The 25,463-nt window shown below is 34.9% G+C and overlaps 1 protein-coding gene across 2 annotated transcripts in view; it reads left to right on the forward strand.

The window, feature by feature from the left end:
• The first annotated feature begins 8,398 nt into the window (after positions 1–8,398).
• The window catches only part of ncam2a (neural cell adhesion molecule 2a), a 226,363-nt gene continuing 209,298 nt past the window's right edge, over positions 8,399–25,463 (forward strand). For both annotated transcript variants that reach the window (XM_039648374.2, XM_039648376.2), the window contains exon 1: positions 8,399–8,531. In XM_039648374.2, coding sequence (XP_039504308.2) covers positions 8,480–8,531 — 52 coding nt within the window. In that variant the 5' untranslated portion in view covers positions 8,399–8,479. The remainder of the gene's footprint in view (positions 8,532–25,463) is intronic.

Raw genomic sequence — 25,463 nt, forward strand, 5'->3', positions numbered from 1 at the left:
CATACACTCCTGAATGCAATGGTTTCAAGCACTTGATTGCAGGTTAATTGCAAACAGATTATTGTTCACATTTATATTAAATGCAATTAGCTGAACCGTGAAGTGCATTTGTTAATCACATGAGTAGGAGTGCAGTACATATTTATAATTTCATAATTTTCTTTGAAATATGGTTGAACTACTGCCTTAACAAAAACATGTCATTTCTATTGAAACCTGCATGTGTTTATTTGTAATGAATGAATTGCAATTAATTACATTTAACATAAAGGTATCGAATTTATTAATAACACATCTAATCAAGTACTTTGCATGCATGTCATTAGTTAACACATTAACAAAAGATTATTAAAACAATGATTTAAAATGTTCTTTAAAATAAATGTTCTAATTTGACATAATTACAAAGTGCACTTTATAAAGTCCCCCTGTGGTGTAAATCCAGCTTTTTATGTTGTTTATGTGTGTATGTGGTGTTTTTAATACACTTAAACCATGTGTAAGTTCATAAGTCGAGTATTTCCTCCTTAAAACTGCAGTGAACCAAAGACAGTCTCAAAAACACGCTTTGAAATCACTGGTGTTTCTGACGCCACAAACCACCTTGTAACCAATCAGATCAAGTGAGTGAGTGAGTAGGGGCGGGGCTCATTTGCATAATCATAGAACCACAAATGAGGTAAGGGTGTCGAGTTACGTTCAACATATTTTAAGGCATACATGATTTTTTTAAGGAAAAAACATTGATTTTTGGGAAACATCTGTTAATGTTTAATCTTCAGTTATGTTTGACATGTCAAATTGATTGTATTTCAAGTATCGATGTCTTGAAATATATTGCTTTGTTCGTTGAGCAAAGACTTTGATATAATGCTATAGTACATTAAGTTTGATCCTGTGCGATTGGCTTTCAGTCTTTTAATAATGTAATATATTAATGTTAAGTGGAATATAAACAGGTTATTTCCATCTGTTTCCAATTTACACATTTCTGAATGTCAACTTAAAATAAAAAAAGCATATTTTACTAAAAATATTAAATTCATTGTATTAACCCTCAGGTGCTCTTTGTTTCGGAGTCACACTTGTTATCTTCTCGGTCAAAAGTGACCGGACACCTAAAAATGAAACTTTGTCCATCCTAGTAAAACCAATGCAATTTATTTGTGTTCTATAATATTTATTCTTTTTAATTTAGTATTTTGAGACAATTTAATTGAATTTATTAATATTTATGCAATATTTATGGAAAAATATATATATTATTTTTTTCAAAAAAAAAATTAATGTAGTATTTTAGTTTAATATAGAGTCTAGGCCTTCAGAAAAAATTTTTTTTGAAGAAAATTAGCACCATCTGGTTACAGTATAGAGAAAAAGCGTAGAATCATGGTGTAACCACTAGATGGCATGTACAGCTCTCTATGGAGAGGCATGTGAATTCCCCAGCTGTTTATGAACACATTTTTTGTTGTTGTTGGTGGATTTGAATATATAGTTGAAACAATCTCAAAAACTATTTCTTATAAAAAAAATAAAAAAAAAATTGACAAAAAACAAAAATTCACTTTTTTTTTCTTTTCTTTTTTTTTTTTTTTACAATTTCCCATTCATTTCCTATGGTCGGTCATTTTTGACCGAAGAGCACAAGTGTGACTATTTTTTTTACGACCACTTAGCATGCTCGGATCATGACCTCAATTTTTTTTTGTGTTCACATACCTAATAACATAAAAGTCACCAAGTTTCGTAACATTCCGATGAAGCTGTGATTTAAAAAATTTCAAAACAGAAAATTTTTCGGTCAGAAATGACCGAAGAGCACCTGAGGGTTAAGGTGGTTTTACATGATTTATTCCATAAGAAATCACTTTAACTACTCAAAACTATCTGTGCAATTTTGTTACCAAAATTGTTTTAATTAAATAGCAGTAACATGTTTTAGAGTGTGTGTTTTGACCTGCCGTCTGTACATTGAACTACGTGATTGCCCGAAAGCTGCATTTAGATCTCAACCTTCTTTTATCATCTTTTATCAAACATTTATCATCATCTGATCCATGAAACATAACATAATATCATTTTTAACTGAGGTAATATAATAACAACCGATCTGATGGACATCTGACAGTAATATATAACTCAAAACATGGAGGATGTCAACAAAATATGTTCATGCAGTCCTCCTTATTAATGAGAAGCAGTTCTCGTGGAGAAATGCTCTGACAATCGAGTGTGATCGTGAGCAGATGGAGACAGACTCAGATTTGATTGGACAGCTGCCTATAATTGATAGACCAGCATCTGTTGTACTTTAGGATTCATGTGCCAATCGTCCTGTGCTGAAGGAGAATATTCCCACAGTTCATTTAGTGAAGGAGAATGACATTGTGTATTCATTCCCATCAGGTACACACACTCCTCTGTCGGCTATTGAGAACAGTGTGCTTTCAGATCTGTTTACGATGCTTCATATTTGATCCAGAGCTTTCCCTGAGTGTCTGTCACGTCCGGTTGTCCCGCTTAACTCCTGTTTCACTGTTGCAGGAATACATAAAAAGATGTTTTAGCTTGAATGCATTAACATGCACAAATGCACTTTGCTTATCTCAGTCCACACCTTTAGGAGTTTCTTTACTGGCTGTTTGAAAGGTCCCCAATTTTATTTTGAAGTCTCCTATGCAAGGTCAAAAAACACTTTAATTTTCTCATTGCTAACCTCATTTCTTAAAGAGTCTGAAACGCTTCATTCATTTCTTTATATTATTCATTATGTCTTTATAAGCCCCTCCTTTCCATAAGCCAACTCTGCTCTGATTGGTCAGATGGCCCAGTCTGTTGTGATTGGTTTGTGTGCTGGAAAGCTCATTTGCATATCTGAATCTCAGCTCTTAACGGTAACAATTGCATCGTATTTCGGTATTAACTCCAGGTCGAGTCCTCAAAATGCTGGGTAGTTTTAAATCAATTTTGGGTCAAATATGGATATATACATTTTTACATGACATTTTTAACCCAATGTTTGAGTCTGTCCATATTTGACCCAAAATTGGTTTAAAACAACCCAGCATTTTTTAGAGTGATCAAAGTGGATTTGAAAACAGTCTTTTCGACATGAACAACATGATCCAAACTCTTCTACAACTAGAGAGTTTGAGTTTGGGGGTGGGGCAATCAAGACCAGAGGCTGGCATTATGCAAATTAGTTAGCAGGTTCAGCAGGAAGTGAGACTGACGACTCGTTTCAGGTCAGAGAATCACTTCTTTCTTTTGGGAGATAAAAACATTATCTGCATTTTGATCATTGAAACTTTTCAGACCTTTCACATTCACAAACAGTTTTACAACACACTGCATTAAATGTTATATTTGAAAAAGAAAAAAAAAAACTTAATGGGGCCTGATGTTAGAGGATAGTTCTTGATGTTAGAGGATGGATCTTGATTTTTTATGTTTAGATTGTATTGTTCTACACTTGTGACGCACTAGAAATACATGATAAAAATTATTTTATTTAAAAAATATTTTATGGGTTTTCTTCACTTATTTCTGCCATTTTTTCAATGATAGCGTTTAAAAAAAAAAAAAATAGTGTACTTTACCAAGTACAGTATTTAGCTGTGTGAGAGAAGAGCTGAAAAAACGTGAAAAAACAAAGATAAATCAAGTTCAATATCAGAGATTATTTTTGTTTGTCAATTTCAAAGCTTATTTGATGCAATTATACAAATGTAATAAGTTATAAGTCCTCTATAAAATGAACCTCAGCAAGACAAATTATGTCTGCATAATCACATTTACATTTAATTGGCATAATAATAACTAATCATATATATATATATATATATATATATATATATATATATATATATATATATATATATATATATGTAGAGTTCAGATGCAAAAGCCTCTAAGTGCCGTTTGAAATTTTCTTCTAAAATAATCATTTTTATCAAGCTTGTATATTTAAGTTCAGTGATTTCACTTAAATGGCAATGAAGATTACCTATTAATTGTCATTTAAGTGAAATTACTGAACTTAAATATACAAGCTTGATAAAAATGGTCATTTTAGAAGAAAATTTCAAATGGCATTTAGAGGCTTTTGCATCTCAACTCTTCATATATATATATATATATATATATATATATATATATATATATATATATATATATATACAGTATATATATAATATTGACTTTTAAATGCATTTTTCTCAAGTGTGAAATCCAAGCTAACAAGTAAATCTCAAAATGACAATTATTTAAAGAAATTGCACTGACAAAAAGTTGAATACATTTATATGGTGCTTTGCCTTATTGTTAGAGCCTCAGTGCAGATTCATAATTACTGCATGAAAACAACATGGAAAATTGTCTTCAGTTCAGAATATTTCCTTTATTGTGTTCAAAGAAAGAAGCCATTTTGGGTTTGAAACATCATAAGATTGATATTTTTCATTTCGGTTTTAAACTTTTAAGCTTTATTTAACAACATTTAGCTTTTTCTGGTCTTGCTGTTTCTCATTTTCAGATCAGTTTCTTTATATATATATATATATATATATTAAAACAATTAAAAAGAATCAACTTAAACTTATCAACTAAAGAATCAACTAAAATTTATAATGCATTAATAATTTGAGCAAAGTATTATTGTGAACTTATTTAATTAGAAACCACAATAACTTTTGTAAATAAAGAGATTTCCACCGAATCAGCAATTACACAGTCAGTGCCTTTTAAATAAAGCAACATGCAGCGTATCGTCAATGTTTAGAAGCACTGGCTCTACTCTTCAGCACAATGGTGACCCAGTGTTGCCAGTATAAACCTGCATGTTTTATAACTTTATTATAAGTTTATTGCTGTTAAAATACATTTTGTGGGTGTGTCTTTTTATCGTACACATCGACAGCATTGTTTAGAGTGTAAATATATATACTATATATACACACACAGTTTTTACAGTCTGTCATAAGCTTTCAAAATATTTAGATTAATTTACAAGAAATAACAAAAATATGAATGAATCTGTTATAGCAATCCATTAAATAAACACTTATATTTTACATCATAGAGACTTTTAGTATTGGCTTATTCATTGATAAGAGAGCATTTACAGTAAGTCATATTTATATCAATATATTAAGAAAATACATGAATTACAGGTCAATATGAGAAAGGAACAATAAAAGGTGTTTTCTCTCATGAGTTCACACACCAGAAATAGTCTGTGCGATTGAAACACAGCAGAATAATATACAGTAATAACAGCTTGCTTGTGTTTTTCTGTTATTACAGCCATTTCCATTCTGCTACCGTATTATGTTATTATTTATGATAAAGGCATTCCAGCAAGAGCGCAGGGTGATATCCATACACATAATCATGCCGATCGAGACTCCATTATTAATATGCAATAATACTAATTTCAGCCGCTGTGACTGGGAGGAGATGATTTGTTACTCATTTGAATGCGACCTACTGAGCCTTGCCGTTTTTTTGATTTATTTCTCCAAAACATTCTTTGATATGTAGTTTCATCCACAGAGAGCTGAACTGTGCGTAATTATTCGTCATCTCTCTCACCTTACCACAAATTACGCTCACATTCACAGCATACTAAATAAAGACACCATGTCATCTGGGCGGAATAATGAGGAAGAAGCGAGACAATTAGACTTTTTTTGTATTGTATTGTATTTATTTATTTCTCCGGTCAGTCATTTTGAGATCATATGTCATAGATCATATGTAATGAAAAAAAAAAAAAAAAAAAAAAAAAAAATCCCGTAGCCTACATAATAATAAAAAAAAAGATAAAAAACAATTAAACAAAATAGAAAAGGAAAAGATGATTGAAATACATCAGAAAAATAAAAACATTAGGATTTTTTTTTTTTTTTGATGCTAATAAATACCTGACCGAAGGGGTTTAGGCTGAAGTCAAGACTTATTTTGCCTAACCCCTTTCACAACAAAAACACTGTCCAAAGATGACACAATTATATGGTTTCTCTTATACCAAAAATACCAAAAAAGAAAATAATAATAACATGTAGGCACAAAAAGTTAATCCTCAACAATCAAAATTATATCATACATCCACTTTCGCTCACTTTTGAAATAAAGGACACCGGTATTTTTACATAAACATCAAGGTGGGGCAAGTTGTCACACATTTTAAATATTGCCATTTTATACACTTGATTATTCATTTCAATTGGTCAAAACAATGATTTGATACATTTTTGTGTATTTTTCCTGTTTCATAATTGTATTGGCTGAGGAGCCATTTCCTATTTTACCTCAGATATAGAATTTCATACACAAGTTTTATTTTAAATCAGTGTCAAACCAACAATGATTTAGACATTTGTTTTAGTGTGTGCAGGACACTTTAGTTCATTTCTGTAAGTGAGGAGAGCAAAATAAGGCTCTTCTCTTCTCTGATGATGAGGGCGGGGCTGTAACCTGTCACTCACATTAGATCCAATCAATTCCACACAGACTCAATCAAGCCCCGCCCACATTAGTTTCACTCAGATATAAGAAGCAATAGAGGAGAAAATATCAGCGTAGCTTCACTTTCATGATGACCAAGTTGAAGCATATTAGCTAAATGATATTTGAGAGCTACATCTGAGAGGAAGGTTTTCAGTATAATTATTTGTTCTTACACAACGCTGATGTAGGCTATGATTTAAGAAGAATTAAATTAATTACATTTTTTTTTGCGATCTATGCAGCGCCTGTTTGCAATGATCTATTTAACTTCAATTCATGTTAAGTGCCTTGAAACGCGCAGCATTGACGTAATTTCCACTGAAAGAGGAAGAGGGCGGGGCATATCGATCGGCTCCGCCCCTTTTTAAAAATAGTCAATAGCGTTTGGTTTATATCACAGATCAGAGCCGTTATAAACCCGCAGTTTCCTCCTAATCTCCTCAATATCGCTTTAAAATACAGCATTCTGCAGAACTCAAACGTGTGCGATGTGTTTTCTGGTCTGCGGGACTCGATCACATGATCCGCTCTGGACCGGAGCTGGAAAGCATATTTACACTGTCTGAAGCGTTCCCTGTCCCCTATATAGTGCACTATGTGCTGTTCACCATGTAGGAAACAGTAAATGTGTGAACAAGTGACCGATCAGCTGTTTATAATGTAGGGGGCGGAGCTTCGGATTCTAGAGAGCATTTGATTGGACAGAAAATCTGGTGAGAGGCTGAAGTGCAAAGTGATGTCATCATCAGAATCATTGATTCATATTGGCGGAGTTTCGAAGCACGTTTATCGATAACAGTAAGGCTAAAAGCCAAAAAAATAATCTTGATTTCATGGGAACTTAAACCGCAGACCTGAAAAGGGATACATCGGATTTTTTTTTTTTACCTCATTACCCCATTTCATCCACCCTCATGTTGTTCCAGACCTATGACTTATGCAGAACAAAATAATTTGGTAAAAGAAGATATTTTGAAGAACTTTGTTAACCAAATTAATTGATTACTAGTTACTAATTACCTCTTCAGCAGTGTAATTAGATTAATGTACTAATTACTCTCTCTAAAAAGTATTTATTTACTTTTAATTACTTATTACTTTCAAAATCCCATATCAATCCAGCCCAATCTCAACCAGCTGAATAATACAAGGATAGACATGAATCTGTTTTAATTCTTTCAAATAAATACTATAAAATTGCATGAATTATCCTTAAACTGACCAAGGTGGAGAAGGTTACATTATAAAAACATACTTTTTAGCATCAGACAATACACTTTGATGTTAAACCCACTATTGTTTTATGTCTGATCTCATGACATTTCACACTTTTTTCATATTTGACAATAATTAATACAAATTTGTACGAGTGCGGTTGGTCGTAATATTTAGACACCTCATAAAATGCTTACGAATCGCTGTGAGATCGGATACACAGTATTTACCTCAATTATAGAAGTAACTGTAATTAAATTACAGATAAATGAAGAGTAATCCCTTACTTTACATTTTCAAGGGAAAAGTAATTAACTAATTACTTAGTAATTAATTACTCCCACCCAACACTGCAAACAACAGTAGTGGCCTATTTGTTGCACTGCTTTTTAGGGGGGAATTATGTTATCTAATATGAACCACTGAAAATGTAACGACGACAATCCTCAAATTCACATAATTAGATAATTTTGAATTTCACACATTTTTCATTTTACAAAACTGTATTTTTTTTAGAATAAAAATGTGAAGTAGACGTGACAGATTGCAGTGAGATTCGCATTTCAGATCCAGCACACACACACACAGAGAGAGAGAGAGAGAGAGAGAGAGAGAGAGAGAGAGAGAGAGAGAGAGAGAGAGAGAGAGAGAGAGAGAGAGAGAGAGAGAGCTGGATTCGCTACTTTCATTCGGCTCACTGAGGTTTCAACTAGCGACACAAGCGGCTGTCTGTCACTTTCACCTGCTGAAAATGATCCTCAAATTCACCTGTCTGCTCGGATTGCTGCTCTGCGGCTGTCAAGGTAAAGATATCAACATTTAAACATTTCAGTGGGCGGTCAAACAGCGGGCACAACTTGGGCACATCTCTTTGCATCATCAGTCCAGACTCGGGGGGAAATCTGGTGATGTTGGGTGTTTCGTGGATGGACACTGGATGAAAGAAGACAATTGTGTTCTGCCTTTTCAACGTGGAGAGTTTGTGAGGAGAATAAACGCGCGTTTACCGTTGATCCCTGATTTATGCTTGACACATGACGTGTGTGGTAAATTCGCGGGTTCTGCGGTTCAGTTTAACGGTCATCTTTTGAGGAGATCGTCAATGCAGCGTATGCTCAGATTTTCTGAAATACCAGTTCATTTCGTTTACAGCGACCATTAGAACATGTTTAGAAAATTATCTCATGTAGTTTTGTGAGGTACGGACTTTCACATCGTTATTTTGTCCCCGCGTTAATTAATTTGTCACGCGCAGTTATCTTTTCCTTCATGATTTGATTGATTTACGTTCGTTCGTCCACCTTGTTCTCCGTTTTATATCTGTCTATGCAACTTGATGGATTCGTTCTCAGGAATGCGCGCTATAATGTTTTATAACGCTCGTAAAGTACGGAGAACGCTGGCACGCGCGGTCAGGGGTGACACTTCATCGCATATATTTACAACGCGGCTGATTTATGTCACAAAATCTGTTTGTTGTTGGTGTCTGTGGCTGGATAGTGTTCACATCAGATAGACTGATGAGAGCTTCAACGCGACGAACACAATGGACTAATGTGATTGAAACGCCCCATTCTAGAACTAATTTGTTGACTTCTCGACTTCGTTCTTCATAACGCTCGCGTTCTCGATTCGTCGCGTCGCGTTGGATGAATCCAGTGTCTTTGGCAGAACGACAGGTGGAGGTAGAGCGCTTTACAGTGTCCTCGGTCCTTTTGCAGTGCAAGGTTATAACCATCCACCATCCAGATCTTATTAAGAAAATGCACTGGGATTTTTTTTTTTTTTTTAAAGAGTTACTGCCTGGCTTAGTCTTATAGTTCTAGTTATAGGTGGGTGAATTGTTTCGCCAGTCATCGTTCTTTTCGTTTTATTCCAATTCATAAAATTACTTGCTATGTTTACGAAATTAAACAAAATTAAACGAAATACGAAATTAAACGTACTTTTTTGGTAAGCTATAGTGTGCACGTCTCAGTGTTCAACTCTCCTGCTTTGCAGTTGCAACCATTCAAGTGTGCATTTGGATTTGCAGTGACAAAGCAACCAGACAGCTTTCAGTTTCAATGACGTTTGACAGATTTTTCTGACAGATGTTGCTTAAAATATCAGTGCTATGTGGTAATTGTCAAAGACATGATGTTGTCCATCACAGATGAGGCTAAATTACCTGCCACTGTAAAAATATCCACATTTGCCTGGTGGCGAGTGTTAATTTCCCACTCTGATTATAGACCTACTTGGTGTCAAAATTGTGCTGATTAATTCAGAAATGCATATGATTTGTTTGGATTTGCTTTATGGTTTTTAATGGTTGACCAGCTGTCTCAGTGATCATATCTGTTAAATACTAGGTTGATTTAAGTAGTCAATTAATTCAATTACACACATTGGCGGCGTCCAAAACAGTCAGCCAGTGGCTCGGTTGACAATATTTCTGCATTCAATGCAGAAATATTTCTGAGAGTTTTGTGATGCTCTTCATTGTTCAAGATAACACATGAAGGCCTCAAGACCGGATTATATTACAAATGGGCATTTGAGCACGTCTGGGGCCGAGTATGATTGTCAGTTTACATGCTGTATTGATTGTAAGTGATAGTTTGATGCTTGTCCCCCTGTAGTCAATCAATTTATCCCTTAAAACTCACCTTTGATCACCAAAATGACATATTTTAATTTTTTTTCCTTGGAAAAAAATGTCTTCATGCCTTAAAATAGCTTAAATGTAACTCGAGTCGACACCCTTGCCTCATTTAGCCATCTCAGTTCTATGAATATGCAAACGAACTTTAGTACACTAATAAAATGCTGAGTTGTTTTAACCCAATTGACAAACTCAGGGTTAAAAATATAATAAAAATGGCTGGGTTTGTCCATATTTGACCTAAATATGGGTTAAAACAACCAAGCATTTTTAGAGTGTACAGTACTCACTTAAAAGTGTTGGGTTAAAAATAACCCAACGAGTAACCCAACTATGGGGTGGTGTACAGTAGCACCTTCCCAACTGTGGGTTATTTTAAACCCAATGCTTTGAGTTAAACTCCATTTGAGTTAAAAATAACCCAACATATTGACCCAATGTGTGTAACCCAGCGATTTTCACAGTGTTTTGGCTTTTTGCTCAAAATCTTGCTCTTTTTGGAAACTTTCCCACATTCAAGTGCTGATAAAAAGAGAATGCATTAAGCTAGAATAAAACGTTTTCTTTTTGTTTAAAAGCAGACGGTCTGTTCTTTATTTTGATGTATAGCATGTTCAAAAATGGGGCCATGAATATTTTGTGAAGATGGCGACTTTAAAAAGAAAAAAATCGGGCGGGTAAAGAGTTAATAGCAAGATGCTGTCAGTCAGTCAGTCACAAATGGCTGTGAACTATGGCGTATCTATTATTAATATTGGAAAACAAAACGTGTAATGTTGACAATACTTGTTTCTTTACAGCTTCTGCATTTGTGTGTGTGTGTGTGTGTATAAATAATTACTGAATATGGCTGAAGAATCGTGCCCTAAAGAGAAACGCTGAAAGAAAACAGGGCGCATGTTACCATTGAATTCGTCTAAAAGTGAGATTGAGCTGAGCTATCCTGAATTTTTGAGTGTGAGTTTCAGCATCATGATATAACAGCTCTTATTGAGTTCAGATGCTGAGCTTGATGTTCTGTTTTGAAAAATAGCCATGTACATTGATGCCGGGTTGAATGTTAACACCTGAGAAGCTCTTGAAATTGTCACTCACTTTATTTTGTCCGTTTGTGGCACGGAAACGCTTTGCTTAAGGCCGTCTTTGTGATTTTCCTCACACAGCAGCATCACGGATATAAAAACATTCTGTCTTCGTTCCATCTTCACACTCAGTGTTTCTGAGGTCTGGGCTCTCGGCGCAGTGAATTATGCGCTCTGCGGCGCGGCTGCAGATATCGTGTGCGATGTTAAGTGCCATAATTAAGAGATTTCTCTGAGTTGCGGGGAGGAATCTCAGTGGTGGGAGTAATAAAAGATTTATGTGGCGTACCGTGTGAAGAGTATACGTCTGAAGTGCATCTCCATGGAGAACCGTGCACGACCTGCTCACTGGGCACGGGGGGAAAAAATAAAGCAAAGCCTGAGCCAGCTTGAGTAATGGTCATGCTTGTACAAACACGTACGCATGCAGATGCAATGCACGTTCTCAATATGCAAGCTAGCAGACTAACCTTTATTTATCAGGAGAAATGGCCACACTGCAGCAGCAAAACAGTTCACAGGCTTAAGAAAGTTAGAATATAACAGTATAAACCAGATTTGACATTTGCATGCTTGCTGCTACAATGGTAGATTTTTTTTTTACAGTGATGCACGCGAAGCTTTGTTTGATGCGTTGACGTAAGTTACACACACGCTTCATATCAGCACGTGCTATTCGTCAGCGCTTTTCAACGCGTTTTTTGTGTGCACACCCAAGCGATTTTCGCTGACGATGAGCCGAGTGAACATGCAAATTAGGTTTTTTTTAAAATGTTTAAAATTTTATTTTTATTTTATTTTAAAATAAAATCACGATATATCGGCCACAATATCGGTATCGGCCGATATATGATGATTTTTAATGTTATCATTATCGGCCCAACAAGAACATTTAGCCGATATCTAAAAGCCGATAAATAATCAGTAGTGTAGTCTACGTGATACGCAGGTATACGCCGTATACCCACTAGAAAATATCAAGGATTTGCGTATGCCCACTAGGAAATGTCAAAGATCTCCGTATGCCCACTTTAAAAAGCGTGAGGATTCCTAACAACATCGTTTTGTGAAATACATTTCCTACGACATCAGCCCCCCTAAACGTTGGCGACAGAATTCCGTGTTCCCTAAGTAAGTTCTGTTATCAGATTCAGCGCGCGAGCACGTCAAAAACAGAGGACAGGGTGTGTGTGTGTGTGTGTGTGTGTTCGTGTTCATCTGAGCCTCATTGGTCTGTCACTGCTCATCAATGTCAGAATATTTGAGATGACAAATCAAATCAAAGTAGGCGGGCTTTATATTCACAGACGCTGAGCGCGAATTTCAGCAGAGCAACTCGACGCTTCAGTTTACGGGCAAGTGCGAGATAAGATGTAAGTGGCTAAACTTCATATTTTACATTTTTTAGGTCATAAATGTTAAACGAATGACAAAAAAAAAAATAACCAGGCAAACTAATATAGTTTTGTCTAATTTCGCCATTTTGAACTGAAATAAATAGGCCTGTAACGTGACTCATGCAATTTAATAGTTTACTGTCATTGCGAGGGGAACATAAACAAAGCCGTTCTCATCATTTTAGCCACAAGAGTAATAACGAATGTGTACATATTGAGAATATAATAAAAATTGTAGCCTTTAGTACATTAAAAAAGCTCAGCGGGGAAGAGAATCTACTGCCCACTGACATGGTTTTAAAGCTATTTCTTATTCTTTTTTTGGTCTTCAAACGTCTTGAAATGCACATCAGAGAAATTAAAAAAAATTTGAAGCCCCAACCTCAAATTTAGGACCTCTTTGGTTATAAAGCCCAGTCTATGGCCCTGTAAGATCATCAATAATGAATGTGTAGCCTATATGTTTTGAATGCATTTAATAAACTTAATTACCTAGCTTTAGTAGCTTTCAGTGAATAAACGTGTCAGAGAAAAATTATTCAGTTGACCCCATGTTTACTGTCTTCACTGACTGATAAAAATGAAAAGCCTATATCAGTCAAAGCTCATCTAGGAGGGGAAGAGACAGGGCAAGATAAAAACAAAGAGAAAAAGAGGGTGATGCTGATGAGGAGAGAGAAATAATCAGTTTTTTTGGCCTTCAAAACATCCTAAAATGCACATATGTAGATCAGAGAAATAAAAATTTTCTCAGGGAAACCCTGAATCCCCATCACTAACCTACCTCACATTTGGGACAACAGTGATTATAAAACCCTGCCTTTGCATGTAATGGTTAATAGTGAGCATTAGATCCTAAACTAAAGTGTTACCTTTTTTTTTAGAACAAATCCTAAGTAATGATCAAAATCCTATGACGCCCCTGCTTCATGCAACCTGTCAAAATCAACGTTTTGTATCACTTGAAGAAAATATAAAAGAAAAATATTACTATTGCACAGTAGAGTATAGGCCTATTTCAAGAAGGCCTAATAATACTAATAATAGTTTATTAAAACACACTGAAGCTCAAATTTACAACAGTTTATAGAGATAAATAAAGTAACTCGATGGAATTATGAAAGAAATTGCATAGTAAAATGTAATTTTTAAAATAATAATCAAATCTATTAAAACAGAATTCTAAAGGAATATCACACAAGTTTTGAAAATTTTTCGCAAATGGATGGTGGTGGCAGCGGCGGCGCGGGGGGGGGGGGGGGGGGGGTATGCTGGTATATCACAGTATACTCACTACAAAAAAGTAGACTACACCACTGTAAATAATGTATTATTTCCTTCAGCTGAGGCACTTTAGATGCGCTCTGTTCAACATGATACGATTTAAATCACTTTAAAAAGTAAAATCCAGTTAAAGTGCAAAAGTCTGTCATATCGGCTACACAACATTAAAATAAAAACATCATAATTGTGTTTGTATCTTGGCTTTTAATGAAGAGACTTTTTTTATAATCAGGCTCTCAAAAATTGGATTTAGATTTATCGGCCGATATATCGGTTATCGGTTTTCCAAATATAAAGAATTATCGGTTATCGGTATCGGCCAAAATTGTCATATCGGTGCATCCCTAATGCAAATTCATTCCCTGACATTAGATGGTGCCAATTTGCTCCATATCAGTTTTCATTTATCAAGATGTTTGTAGTCCCTGTCGCGTTTGTCATATAGTTCTTTAAGTTCTAGCACCAACGAGAATAGCAGCTCTACATTCATCTTGCCTCGCATCTTCCTCGTCTTATATTTCTTCCTGGCTGTGTAGAGAGACGGACGCTACTTGCCGTATATCTTCTTCGCCGTTGCATATGTGTGCTCGGCAAGACCGTTTTGTGTTTGAACGCCCCCAAGTTGTGTTTTACTGTAACTCCAGAAGCTCCAAACACGTGAGCAAAAGCGCCAATCTCATTGGTCGGATAGTTTTTGAAACTAAAAAAATGAACCCGAGGCGATTTAAAAAAAAAAATGTGTAAAACGCCACGCGTAAAAGTGTCATTTAAAAAAAAAAAATGTGTAAAACGCCACGCGTAAAAGTGTCATTTTTAAAAAAAAAATGTGTAAAATGCCACGCGTAAAAGTGTCATTTTTAAAAAAAAAATGTGTAAAACGCCACGCGTAAAAGTGTCATTTTTTTTTAAAAAAATGTGTAAAACGCCACGCGTAAAAGTGTCATTTTTTCAAAAAAAATTTGTAAAACGCCACGCGTAAAAGTGTCATTTTTTTTAAAAAAAATGTGTAAAACGCCATGCGTAAAAGTGTCATTTTTTTTTAAAAAAATGTGTAAAACGCCACGCGTAAAAGTGTCATTTAAAAAAAAAAAATGTGTAAAACGCCACGCGTAAAAGTGTCATTTTTAAAAAAAAAAATGTGTAAAACGCCATGCGTAAAAGTGTCATTTTTAAAAAAAAAAATGTGTAAAATGCCACGCGTAAAAGTGTCATTTTTTTTAAAAAAATGTGTAAAACGCCACGCGTAAAAGTGTCATTTTTTAAAAAAAAATGTGTAAAACGCCACGCGTAAAAGTGTCATTTTTTTAAAAAAAATGTGTAAAACGCCATGCGTAAAAGTGTCATTTTTTTTAAAAAAATGTGTAAAACGCCATGCGTAAAAGTGTCATTTTTAAAAAAAAAAATCTTTTTATGGCATAAAACGCCACACGTAAAAGTGTAATTTTTTTAAAAAAAATCGGTGTACACACTCACATTGGTGCCCTTTGTTTAGTCACTAGGTGTTAAACGTCAGCGAATAGACCCCTTTTGCGGCAACGTCACAGTTACGTCACGACGCTAGCTGGAGGCAAAACAAAGTAAAAACTGGAGGCGGCAATACAAACCAGCACAGATTCGGCCACATAATAAGGAGCTTAAATTATTGTTACTATTATTAAATGTCATCTTGTTGTGTTGTTTGGTGCAAGAATTGATGAAAAATGAATATGCTCTACCTGGAATTTTTATTTCTAGAAAATATTCACATCATTAAAATCGCACTGTAATGTCACTCTTTTATATTGTCGTGGTCTCGGCGCTGGCTCTTGTACAGGACCATATAGGCATCTAAAGATTTATATGCCCTCAGTTTGAGCATGCATTTGACTTGCGTACTTCAAAAGTCAAAGCACTATTTGATTAATAAGTAGAAGGGCATATCGATATAAAGCTAAGCCCACATGAAAACAGAACTATATCAGGCCCCTCCTCCCGAGGGAAATATACAGAGGAAAATCATTTTAAAGTGTGCATTCAGCAGGCCTCAGAGCTGCATAAAGTGGTAATTTCAATGATGTAGATGCTTTGATCCCCATGGGCTACAGAATTAGGGAAGATTTACATAGATTCTGCTAATAAAACACAGTAATCCTGAGAAGAGATGCTAGCCAACTTTCTTTGTGTGTAGAGTTTTTTTAATCAAGTTTGATTGCTTTGTACACAGTTTGAATTAAATTATGTCGTCATTTAGCAGACGCTTAGTTAAAGGGTCATTCACCTTTATGTTGTTTAAAAAACTTTTTTTATTCAAGCTCGAATAATAAATATATTTTCCTGAACATAAATCGCACTGGGTCAAAATTAAATCACAGTAACGTAAGGACAGGGTAAAAGAAGTACACACCGTCGCCCAGCAGCCTCTCGGGAACCATACGTATGTACCCCATACGCACCGTTTGACCATTTTAAACTTAAAATAACTAGAAAAAACAACTGAAAACCAACTAACTGCAATGCATTTCAATGGAAGATGAAGCAGAGAATTTCCGAGTGTATTAGGTTAGCTGCGCACCGTGATGGCTCATCGCGTTTGAGGGCGTGGCTTAGCCATACGTCAATAGCCGTCATTTCCCCGTCTAGGTTAACTAGACCTGATATAGTCCGGCTATGAGTAACACACTCTGAGTTTGGTTACATGTGGTTTTTACCCAAATAACTTGCGAGATGTATGATACTCCATCATGTTAGCAAAGTAAACAGTCATTACAAGGTGTTTGGTTTAGAGCCCGACCGATAAAGGATTTTGAAGGCCGATACCGATTGGTTTTAAAATCCGATATTCCGATATATCGGCCGATATTTTTTTTTATTTCAGAAACGCGCAACAAAACATTAACAGATTTCCCTAACAATAGTTATTTGTAGTTATTTATGAGTTTTAACTAAAATAATATGATAATGCATTTTAAAAAGATTATTTTATTGTCACAACAGAACAGACTGATGATAGTGGCGTTAGCTAGCTTTGTGGTTAGCTAGTCTATGATGAGCCATAGTTTAGCAATGGATAACGTCATAATGCAAATTGTAAAACATACATTTTCAATATAACAGGCCAAGGAGAGATGATACGTCTCATTGCTATATTACAGAAATACTTCAGTCACATTGTCAAAAGTTAAAAGGACAGTCAGACGACTACACTGGAACAACGTAACGTAACTATTACTAGCTGATTCCGCTTCACTCTCGGATTATTTAACAGCTAAACTGGACATGAGTCACAAATTTTGTCCTGCTTATTTAAATTAAGAGAACTAATGGGGATGATCTTTTAATTGTTATTCAAGCAATGTATGTATCGTGACCAATTAAACGAGTGTTGCCAACAGGAACGGTGTAGAGTGCCCTCTGGTGGACAAACTATACAACTCCAACACTCATGACATGGTTCAAGCGTGTTTCGTCCGTTTTTATTTTATTTTTGAAATATTCATTTATCGGCCTTTATAACTGCCGATACCGATAGTTTGGAAAATACCTAATATCGGTCTGCCGATATATTGGTCTGGCTCTAGTTTGGTTTCATTTCTTTGGCATGTTCTATGATATTATAGCCCGTTTATAGACAAAACTGATGGTAGTTTTATGCCATTAGATGGTTGATGTATCCCACCAATGTCAATAATATCTACAAAACACAATGTCTATGAGAGACAGCTGTGAGTGGGCGTCCAGGCGAGGTTTCAGAAGCACACAGACTGTCAGTCTCAGTCAAGACGTCCTCACATCCACACTCGTAGAGCTTCTTGGTCACTCCCTGCAGGAACCAGCCATCACTAATGAAACCCCTTTAAAAACTCGGCTGGTTCTCCTACACAGCATTTCGATTATTTGGAGAGCATGTGGGGGCTCAGCTTTTCTCCTGAGAAGAAGACCTCAATAATCTAATGATTTCTCAACAATGTCTCAGTTCCATACACTCTAAAAAACGCTGGGTTGTTTTAACCCAATTTTGGGTCAAATATGGACAAACCCAAAATGCTGGGTTAAAAATGTAATGTAAAAATTTAACCCAACGGCTGGGTTAGTCCATATTTGACCCAAAGTTGGGATAAAACAACCCAGCATTTTTTAGAGTGTAGGATACCAAAGCTCAAACTCAAGGTACACTCTAAAAACTGATGCACTGTTAGACCTTACCAGTTTTTTTTACAGTAAATTACTGGCAACAGTGTTGTAAAAATGCACTAAAACTAATAAGTTGTATTTTTTAGTTAACTTGAGTTTGAGTGCATTTTTACAGTAAATTACTGGCAACAGTGTTGTAAAAATGCACTAAAACTAATAAGTTGTATTTTTTTAGTTAACTTGAGTTTTAGTGCATTTTTACAGTAAATTACTGGCAACAGTGTTGTAAAAATGCACTAAAACTAATAAGTTTTATTTTTTAGTTAACTTGAGTTTTAGTGCATTTTTACAGTAAATTACTGGCAACAGTGTTGTAAAAGTGCACTAAAACTAATAAGTTGTATTTTTTAGTTAACTTGAGTATGAGTGCATTTTTACAGTAAATTACTGGCAACAGTGTTGTAAAAATGCACTAAAACTAATAAGTTGTATTTTTTAGTTAACTTGAGTTTGAGTGCATTTTTACAGTAAATTACTGGCAACAGTGTTGTAAAAGTGCACTAAAACTAATAAGTTGTATTTTTTAGTTAACTTGAGTATGAGTGCATTTTTACAGTAAATTACTGGCAACAGTGTTGTAAAAATGCACTAAAACTAATAAGTTGTATTTTTTAGTTAACTTGAGTTTTAGTGCATTTTTACAGTAAATTACTGGCAACAGTGTTGTAAAAATGCACTAAAACTAATAAGTTGTATTTTTTAGTTAACTTGAGTTTTAGTGCATTTTTACAGTAAATTACACTGTTGCACTGTTACACTAAGTAACACTGTTGCCAGTATTTTACTGTAAAAAACCTGGTAAGGTCTAACAGTGTGGGTTGTTTTAACCCATATTTGGGTAAAATATGGACAAACTCAGCCATTGGGTTAAATGTTTAAATTAAATTTTTAACCCAACATTTTGGGTTTGTCCATATTTTACCCAAATTTGGGTTAAAACAACCCAGCAGTTTTTAGAGTATATGTTCAACATTATATACACTCTAAACAATGAACCCAAATTTGGGTAAAATATGGACAAACCCAAAATGTTGGGTTAAAAAATTAATTTTAAAATAATTAATAAGTTAATAATTAATTTCTTATTTTCTACTACTGAACTATTTTTTCCCCGAATCATACCCTTTAAACCCCTAATAAACAGTACATGTTAATATAAGCCAGCCAGGCATTGTGGAAACTAAAAGTTTGTTCTTTGTTTACTAAAAGTGCTTATCGCCCTGCAAAGCCATTCGTTTCAAATGTCCCAAACCTTTTTTTTGTTCTTTTATCTGAAATTGCCTATTTATCTGAAAGTGTTTCATTAGTCAAAAGAAGGATCTTCATTGTGGAGATAAATAGTCTGACTCGATAGTAACAACAATAACTGCGGTAGGTCGACAGTAATGAGGCCTTTGTAGAATAATCATTGATTACGGATGAAATTAATCATGCTGCGAGAGCTCCATATGTGGCCACGCGAGAATAGATGATTTTAGAAATGCCATCCACAACATTAAATATACGTTTGATAGAAAACTAACATTCAAAATAAACACTTTTACTTAGATATTTTCAGGTGGACTGAATGAACAGCTCCCCAAAGCATTTTTTTTGAATAAGCACTGTGTTTTGTTGCTTTGCATTTTACACTGACACTGCATATCGCTATTTATCAGATGAACCTTTGCAAAAAGACTTTTATTTTGAAGTTATGGTGTCGTGTTGTGTGTGTTTGTCCCTCCATCGCTTCCCGAGAGTGCAGGTATGGCTTGTTTCATTATTAGGCCTTGTGGATATCTCTTATAATCTTCTTTCTTTGCTTTATCTGGTGTTGTTTGATAAGTTTGGATAGTTTTGAGGTTTGCCTTGAGTGTGTGATATCAGCTCGCAAAAATGGTTCTTGTGTTTCTTGTCACCAAACATTGAGTATGTTCAATTGCTACCATTTTATTAATCTAAATTAATTAAATCCAGTTGTGATTTATAGACATGTCACCAAAGGCAAAATGTGCATTTTTCAACTTCTGTCAGGAAATGCACAAATTTTCATTTTTGAACCCAAAACAGATTCAATTGTGTACATGCCTAAAATTTTAAGATCTATACCACCCATTTAATTGGATATAACTTTAATTTGGAGAGTTTAAGATGTAATATTTTAATTTTTTTCATGCATTTATTTATTTATTCATCTGATTTTGTAATCTGATATATTTGACATCTATTAAGCATGCATGCAGTTAAAATTAAATAATAATTTATAAATAAATAATAAAAGCCCTCCCTATTTTTTTTCCTGTTCAAAATCTCCATTTATTACTGAATAAATCCATCGATGTGACATTTTTTTGTTGTGTGTGATTAAAGAACATCCCAAAATTTGCTTTAAAATAGATCGATGGAAATATAGTGGCGCCGTCGCATTCACTTTCTTTTTGTTTTAACAATTTCAGTCTCTTTATTTCTACCTTTTGCACTTGCATCCATGGATGAATGAGAACCTCGAAGACGCAGGTCCGGTTGTGAAATCCCATATTAGTAGATGCATTCCTGTTTGATTTAAGCTGAACAACATCTGTGTAAAACACTGGGAAACGTGCCTTGATGAGGGATGGGGTTTGTGTATTTCTCTCCTCACACTAAAATGAACAGAGACGTGCCTTCAGGAATTGAACTTCACTTGATTGCTCCTTTTGAGCGTCTGTAAAGAGCTGGGATGTGTTGTTGTTGTGTGTAGAGTGGCCTTTCATGAGGATGAAGGGACACATAAGACAGAGGCGTCGCGTCAAAACAAGACTCAATCTCACGAGGCGGAGGCGAAGCTTCAAACACAATCTCTCATGGACTAACTAATGCCGTCCAATATGTTCACACTCATTCCTTAAAGATGTGGATCTGTCCCGATCTCTCTCTCCATCTGTCTCTCTCGATGTTTTCCCAAAGATAACGTCATTGCTCAGAAGTTGCTCTTTCATAAAGCGAATGACGAGCGAATCATTGGTGAAAAGCACGACTGGTGTTTTCAGAAGGTTATTGGAAATATCAGCTCTGGTTCTTTTAAGATATCAACTGTGTCACAAATGTTTCTCAAATATACTTTTTAGGGAAAAAATGTATAGCAAATGAGTTTGGAGCAGCTAAGATTATTTGAAGATTAGGATGAGAAATGATTGAGTTCATGGAGACTATATTTCTGAAGGTTATTGCACTCTGAAAGATGCTGGGTTGTTTTAACCCAACTTTGGGTCATATGGACGAACCCAAATGTTTGGTTAAAAATATATTTAAAAAATGTAACCCAATGGCTGGGTTCGTCCATATTTGACCCAAAGTTGGGTTAAAACAACCCAGTATGTTTTAAAGTGTGTGCATCCAAAATAAGAGTTTGTGTGTACAAAAGTGTGTCATTATTTTGTACTGTATATGCTTTACAAATACACACACATGCATGTATATGTTTAAGAAAAATGTATTTATATTCATAATATGTATATATAATATAAATATATATTGTACATGCAAATATTTCTCAAATATATACATGGATGTGTGTTGTGTGCATTTATATATACAAAATAATGATACACAGTACACACACTAAAAAATGCTGGGTTGTTTTATATGGACAAACCCAAATGTTGGGTTAAAAATGCACTTGAAAAAAATGTACAGTTGAAAGTGAAAGTTGAAGTTGGGTTAAAATTTTAAATTACATTTTTAACCCAACATTTGGGTCAACAATATGGACAAACTCAAAGATTGGGTACAAAATGTAATTTATAAATGTAACCAGATGGCTGGGTTTGTCCATATTTGACCCAAACTTGGGTCAAAACAACCCAGCATTTAGAGTGTACAGTATGTATTGTACATGCAATTATTTCATGCATATGTGTTGTGTGTATTTATATATACAAAATAATGATACACAATACACACACTAAAAAATGCTGGGTTGTTTCAACCCAAATTCTGGTCAAACATGGACAAACCCAAATGTTGGGTTAAAATGCAATTGAAAAAATGTACAGTTGAAAGCGGAAGTTGAAGTTGGGTTTAAATTTAAAATTACATTTTAACCCAACATTTGGGTCAAATATGGACAAACTCAAAGATTGGGTACAAAATGTAATTTATAAATGTAACCAGATGGCTGGGTTTGTCCGTATTTGACCCAAACTTGGGTTAAAACAACCCAGCATTTAGAGTGTATGTATTGTACATGCAATTATTTCTCAAATATATACATGCATGTGTGTTGTGTGTATTTATATATACAAAATAATGATACACAGTACACACACTAAAAAATGCTGGGATGTTTTATATGGACAAACCCAAATGTTGGGTTAAAAATGCAGTTGAAAAAATGTACAGTTGAAAGTCAAAGTTGAAGTTGGGTTAAAAGTTGAAATTACATGTTTAACCCAACATTTGGGTTTGTCCATATTTGACCTAAATAACAACCCAGCATTGTTTAGATTACACACATTTGTAAACACACACTCTTATTTTGGATGGGATTAATCATTGCCCAGCACTAATTGTAAATCTCAGCTCTTTCAGATATTAACTTTGTCTCAAATATTACTTATGAGAAATACAAATATAAATGAGGAGCATCTCAGATTATCTGAATGCTAGGATGAGAAATGTTTGAGCTCGTATGGATAACTTTTAATCACAGACATTGTTGAGAATCTCATCTAAAAACTTTTTATAATGGTTTTATCTTGCGTCTCCATTTGCTCTTAGTGTCGCAGTCGAGAACTGAATCTCATTTGTGATGTTTGCTTTTCTTTCTCTTTTTATTCCTTTCTATTCCATTATCCTCATACATCATTTTATTATTTAATAATATTATTTAAGCGAGATTCCTTAGAGAGGACCGAAGCACTCAACATGAAATCTATAATAATTAAATAAATAAAAAATGTATTTTTAAAATAATTCATTCAAATAAAATGGCACCCATTTATTTTTCTAGTATTCCATTAAAATGCAGCCATTATTCTTTATATATTTTATTCTTCGAGTAATTTTGCCCTCGCTATGTTTAATCATTCAAATCACCTTCCTTTTGTTTTGTCTTTGACATTCACAAGTAATTGCCCTTTGCAAATTATGACAAAACATTCATTGAATTCAGTGGTAATGGAGTTTCATGCCGCTTGCAAGCATATGTGCCGTGTTTCCGTAAACTAAGTTAATGATGTTTATCTAGGAAGGAGTAATGATGCTTCCTTTACATCAGACGCACATGTTTACTGTGTTACTGGAACGGTTGCGGCTAGTGATTAAGCATTGAAGGCGTTAGCGTTAGCGCTGATGCATTTGCACACATTCTCCTCCAGTGAATTAGCGTTTGCTAAACTGAGGTAATGGTGTTTGTTATCGGGCTGTTTGTTTGTGACTGAGATGCGATACAGCGGGGAATCGGTTCGCTCAGGTTGGCGGGCAGTCGATGGCTTCATTCATCACAGCCGCAGTCACAGCATCACACACACACACACACAGTCTGGTTCGTTATCTTTTTGGGGAATCTTCATAGACGTAATGGTTTTAATACTGTCCAAACTGTACAGTGATGTGAATAAGTTTGGACACCCATGCTAAAGTTGCCTAAAAAATCATCTTTTGGATGTTGATCTTAATGCCTTAATTAGAAAAATGAGGAAAACTCCAACCTTTAAGAACACCAATTTTCTTTGTGAATGAATAATGTATCATAAATAAATAAATGTGTTTCCTTAAAATACAGGGTGCATAAGTCATTGTTAAATTCCCATAGAGTCAGGCAGATTTTTATTTTTAAAAGCCAGTTATTTCATGGATCCAGGATAATATGCATCCTGATATGCATTTAACATAGGGGTGTCTGTATTTTAAGGAAAAATATTTATTTATTTATTTATGATACATTATTCATTCACAAAGAAAATTGGTGTCCTTAAAGGTTGGAGTTTTCCTCATTTTTCTAATTAAGGCATTAAGATCAATATCCAAAAGATGATTTTTTATTCCTCTTTTTAGGCAACTTTAGCATGGGGGTCCAAACTTATTCACACCACTGTATATTCTCTCTCTACACTAACCCAACCTCTAAACCGACCCATCACACACACACACACACACACACACACACTAACCCATCACACACACACCACCTCTATCCATTGTCTGTGGAGGACATCTGTAAATTGTCTTTGTATAGACCCCATTGATTACATAACTACATTTCCCATTATCCCCCAGTCAGTTTAGAAATGTGATAACATGATAACGATGTACTAAAAACAGAAATATTTTCCTCAAAAATACATTATTCTCCATTGTTGCGGCTCCTCTCTTCCCAGTCTGTCAGTAACGCTCTGTTCACTTCCTGTCTCTATGAAGACCCGCCTCCTGAAAAGCACACTGTGCTCTGATTGGTCGGCTGGATCAGTGTGTTGTGATTGGTCGAGCGCTTTGAGTGTGTTTGGGAAATGCCCCGCCCCTTTCCATAACCGTCAGTTTAACACACTACTGACTAACTCAACCAGGCCCCGCCCCTTTATTATGCGCATGAATTATTATAATGAGGAATATTGTGACGTGTCTATTGTGACGTGTCTCCAGACTTCAATGGAGGCGTTTCAGAAACACTGATGTAGAGAATAACTGGAGCTTTTCCATACTCAAACAGCAACATTACACACTAAACAGACACAGATTGAATGTAAGCTTGATCAGAAAACCTATTTAGTAGTTTACCTTTTTTGTTTCTTTTGATTTTCAGAAATAATTGCTTTGTTCATTTCAGTCAAGCTGTGCATATCTGAAAGCATGATCAAATTAGCTAAAATAAGTTAAATAAGAGACATGGTGTGGGACTTGAGATTAAAAATGAATAGTTTCACTCCTCCACTCCCTGATGTCGTTTCTCTCACAATCCAATTATAAAATCATTATGCCTTGAATCATGCATATGCGCGTGTATCATATTGTGAGGTGAGTGTAGCTGGTGTTACTCAGACCTAGTTTAAATGCACACTAAATTCTGATATTTAATGCTTGTTATTGACACTGCAAATGGCTGGATTAGGATAACTACCCAATTTGCTGGGTAAAATTAACCCAAGATGTGTTCTGTCCTATATTTACCCAGCCCTTGGGTTAAAACATCTCAAATTG

Source organism: Pimephales promelas, chromosome 6 (assembly GCF_988280905.1).
Source record: "Pimephales promelas chromosome 6, fPimPro1.hap1.1, whole genome shotgun sequence".
NCBI classification, from domain to species: Eukaryota; Metazoa; Chordata; class Actinopteri; order Cypriniformes; family Leuciscidae; genus Pimephales; species Pimephales promelas.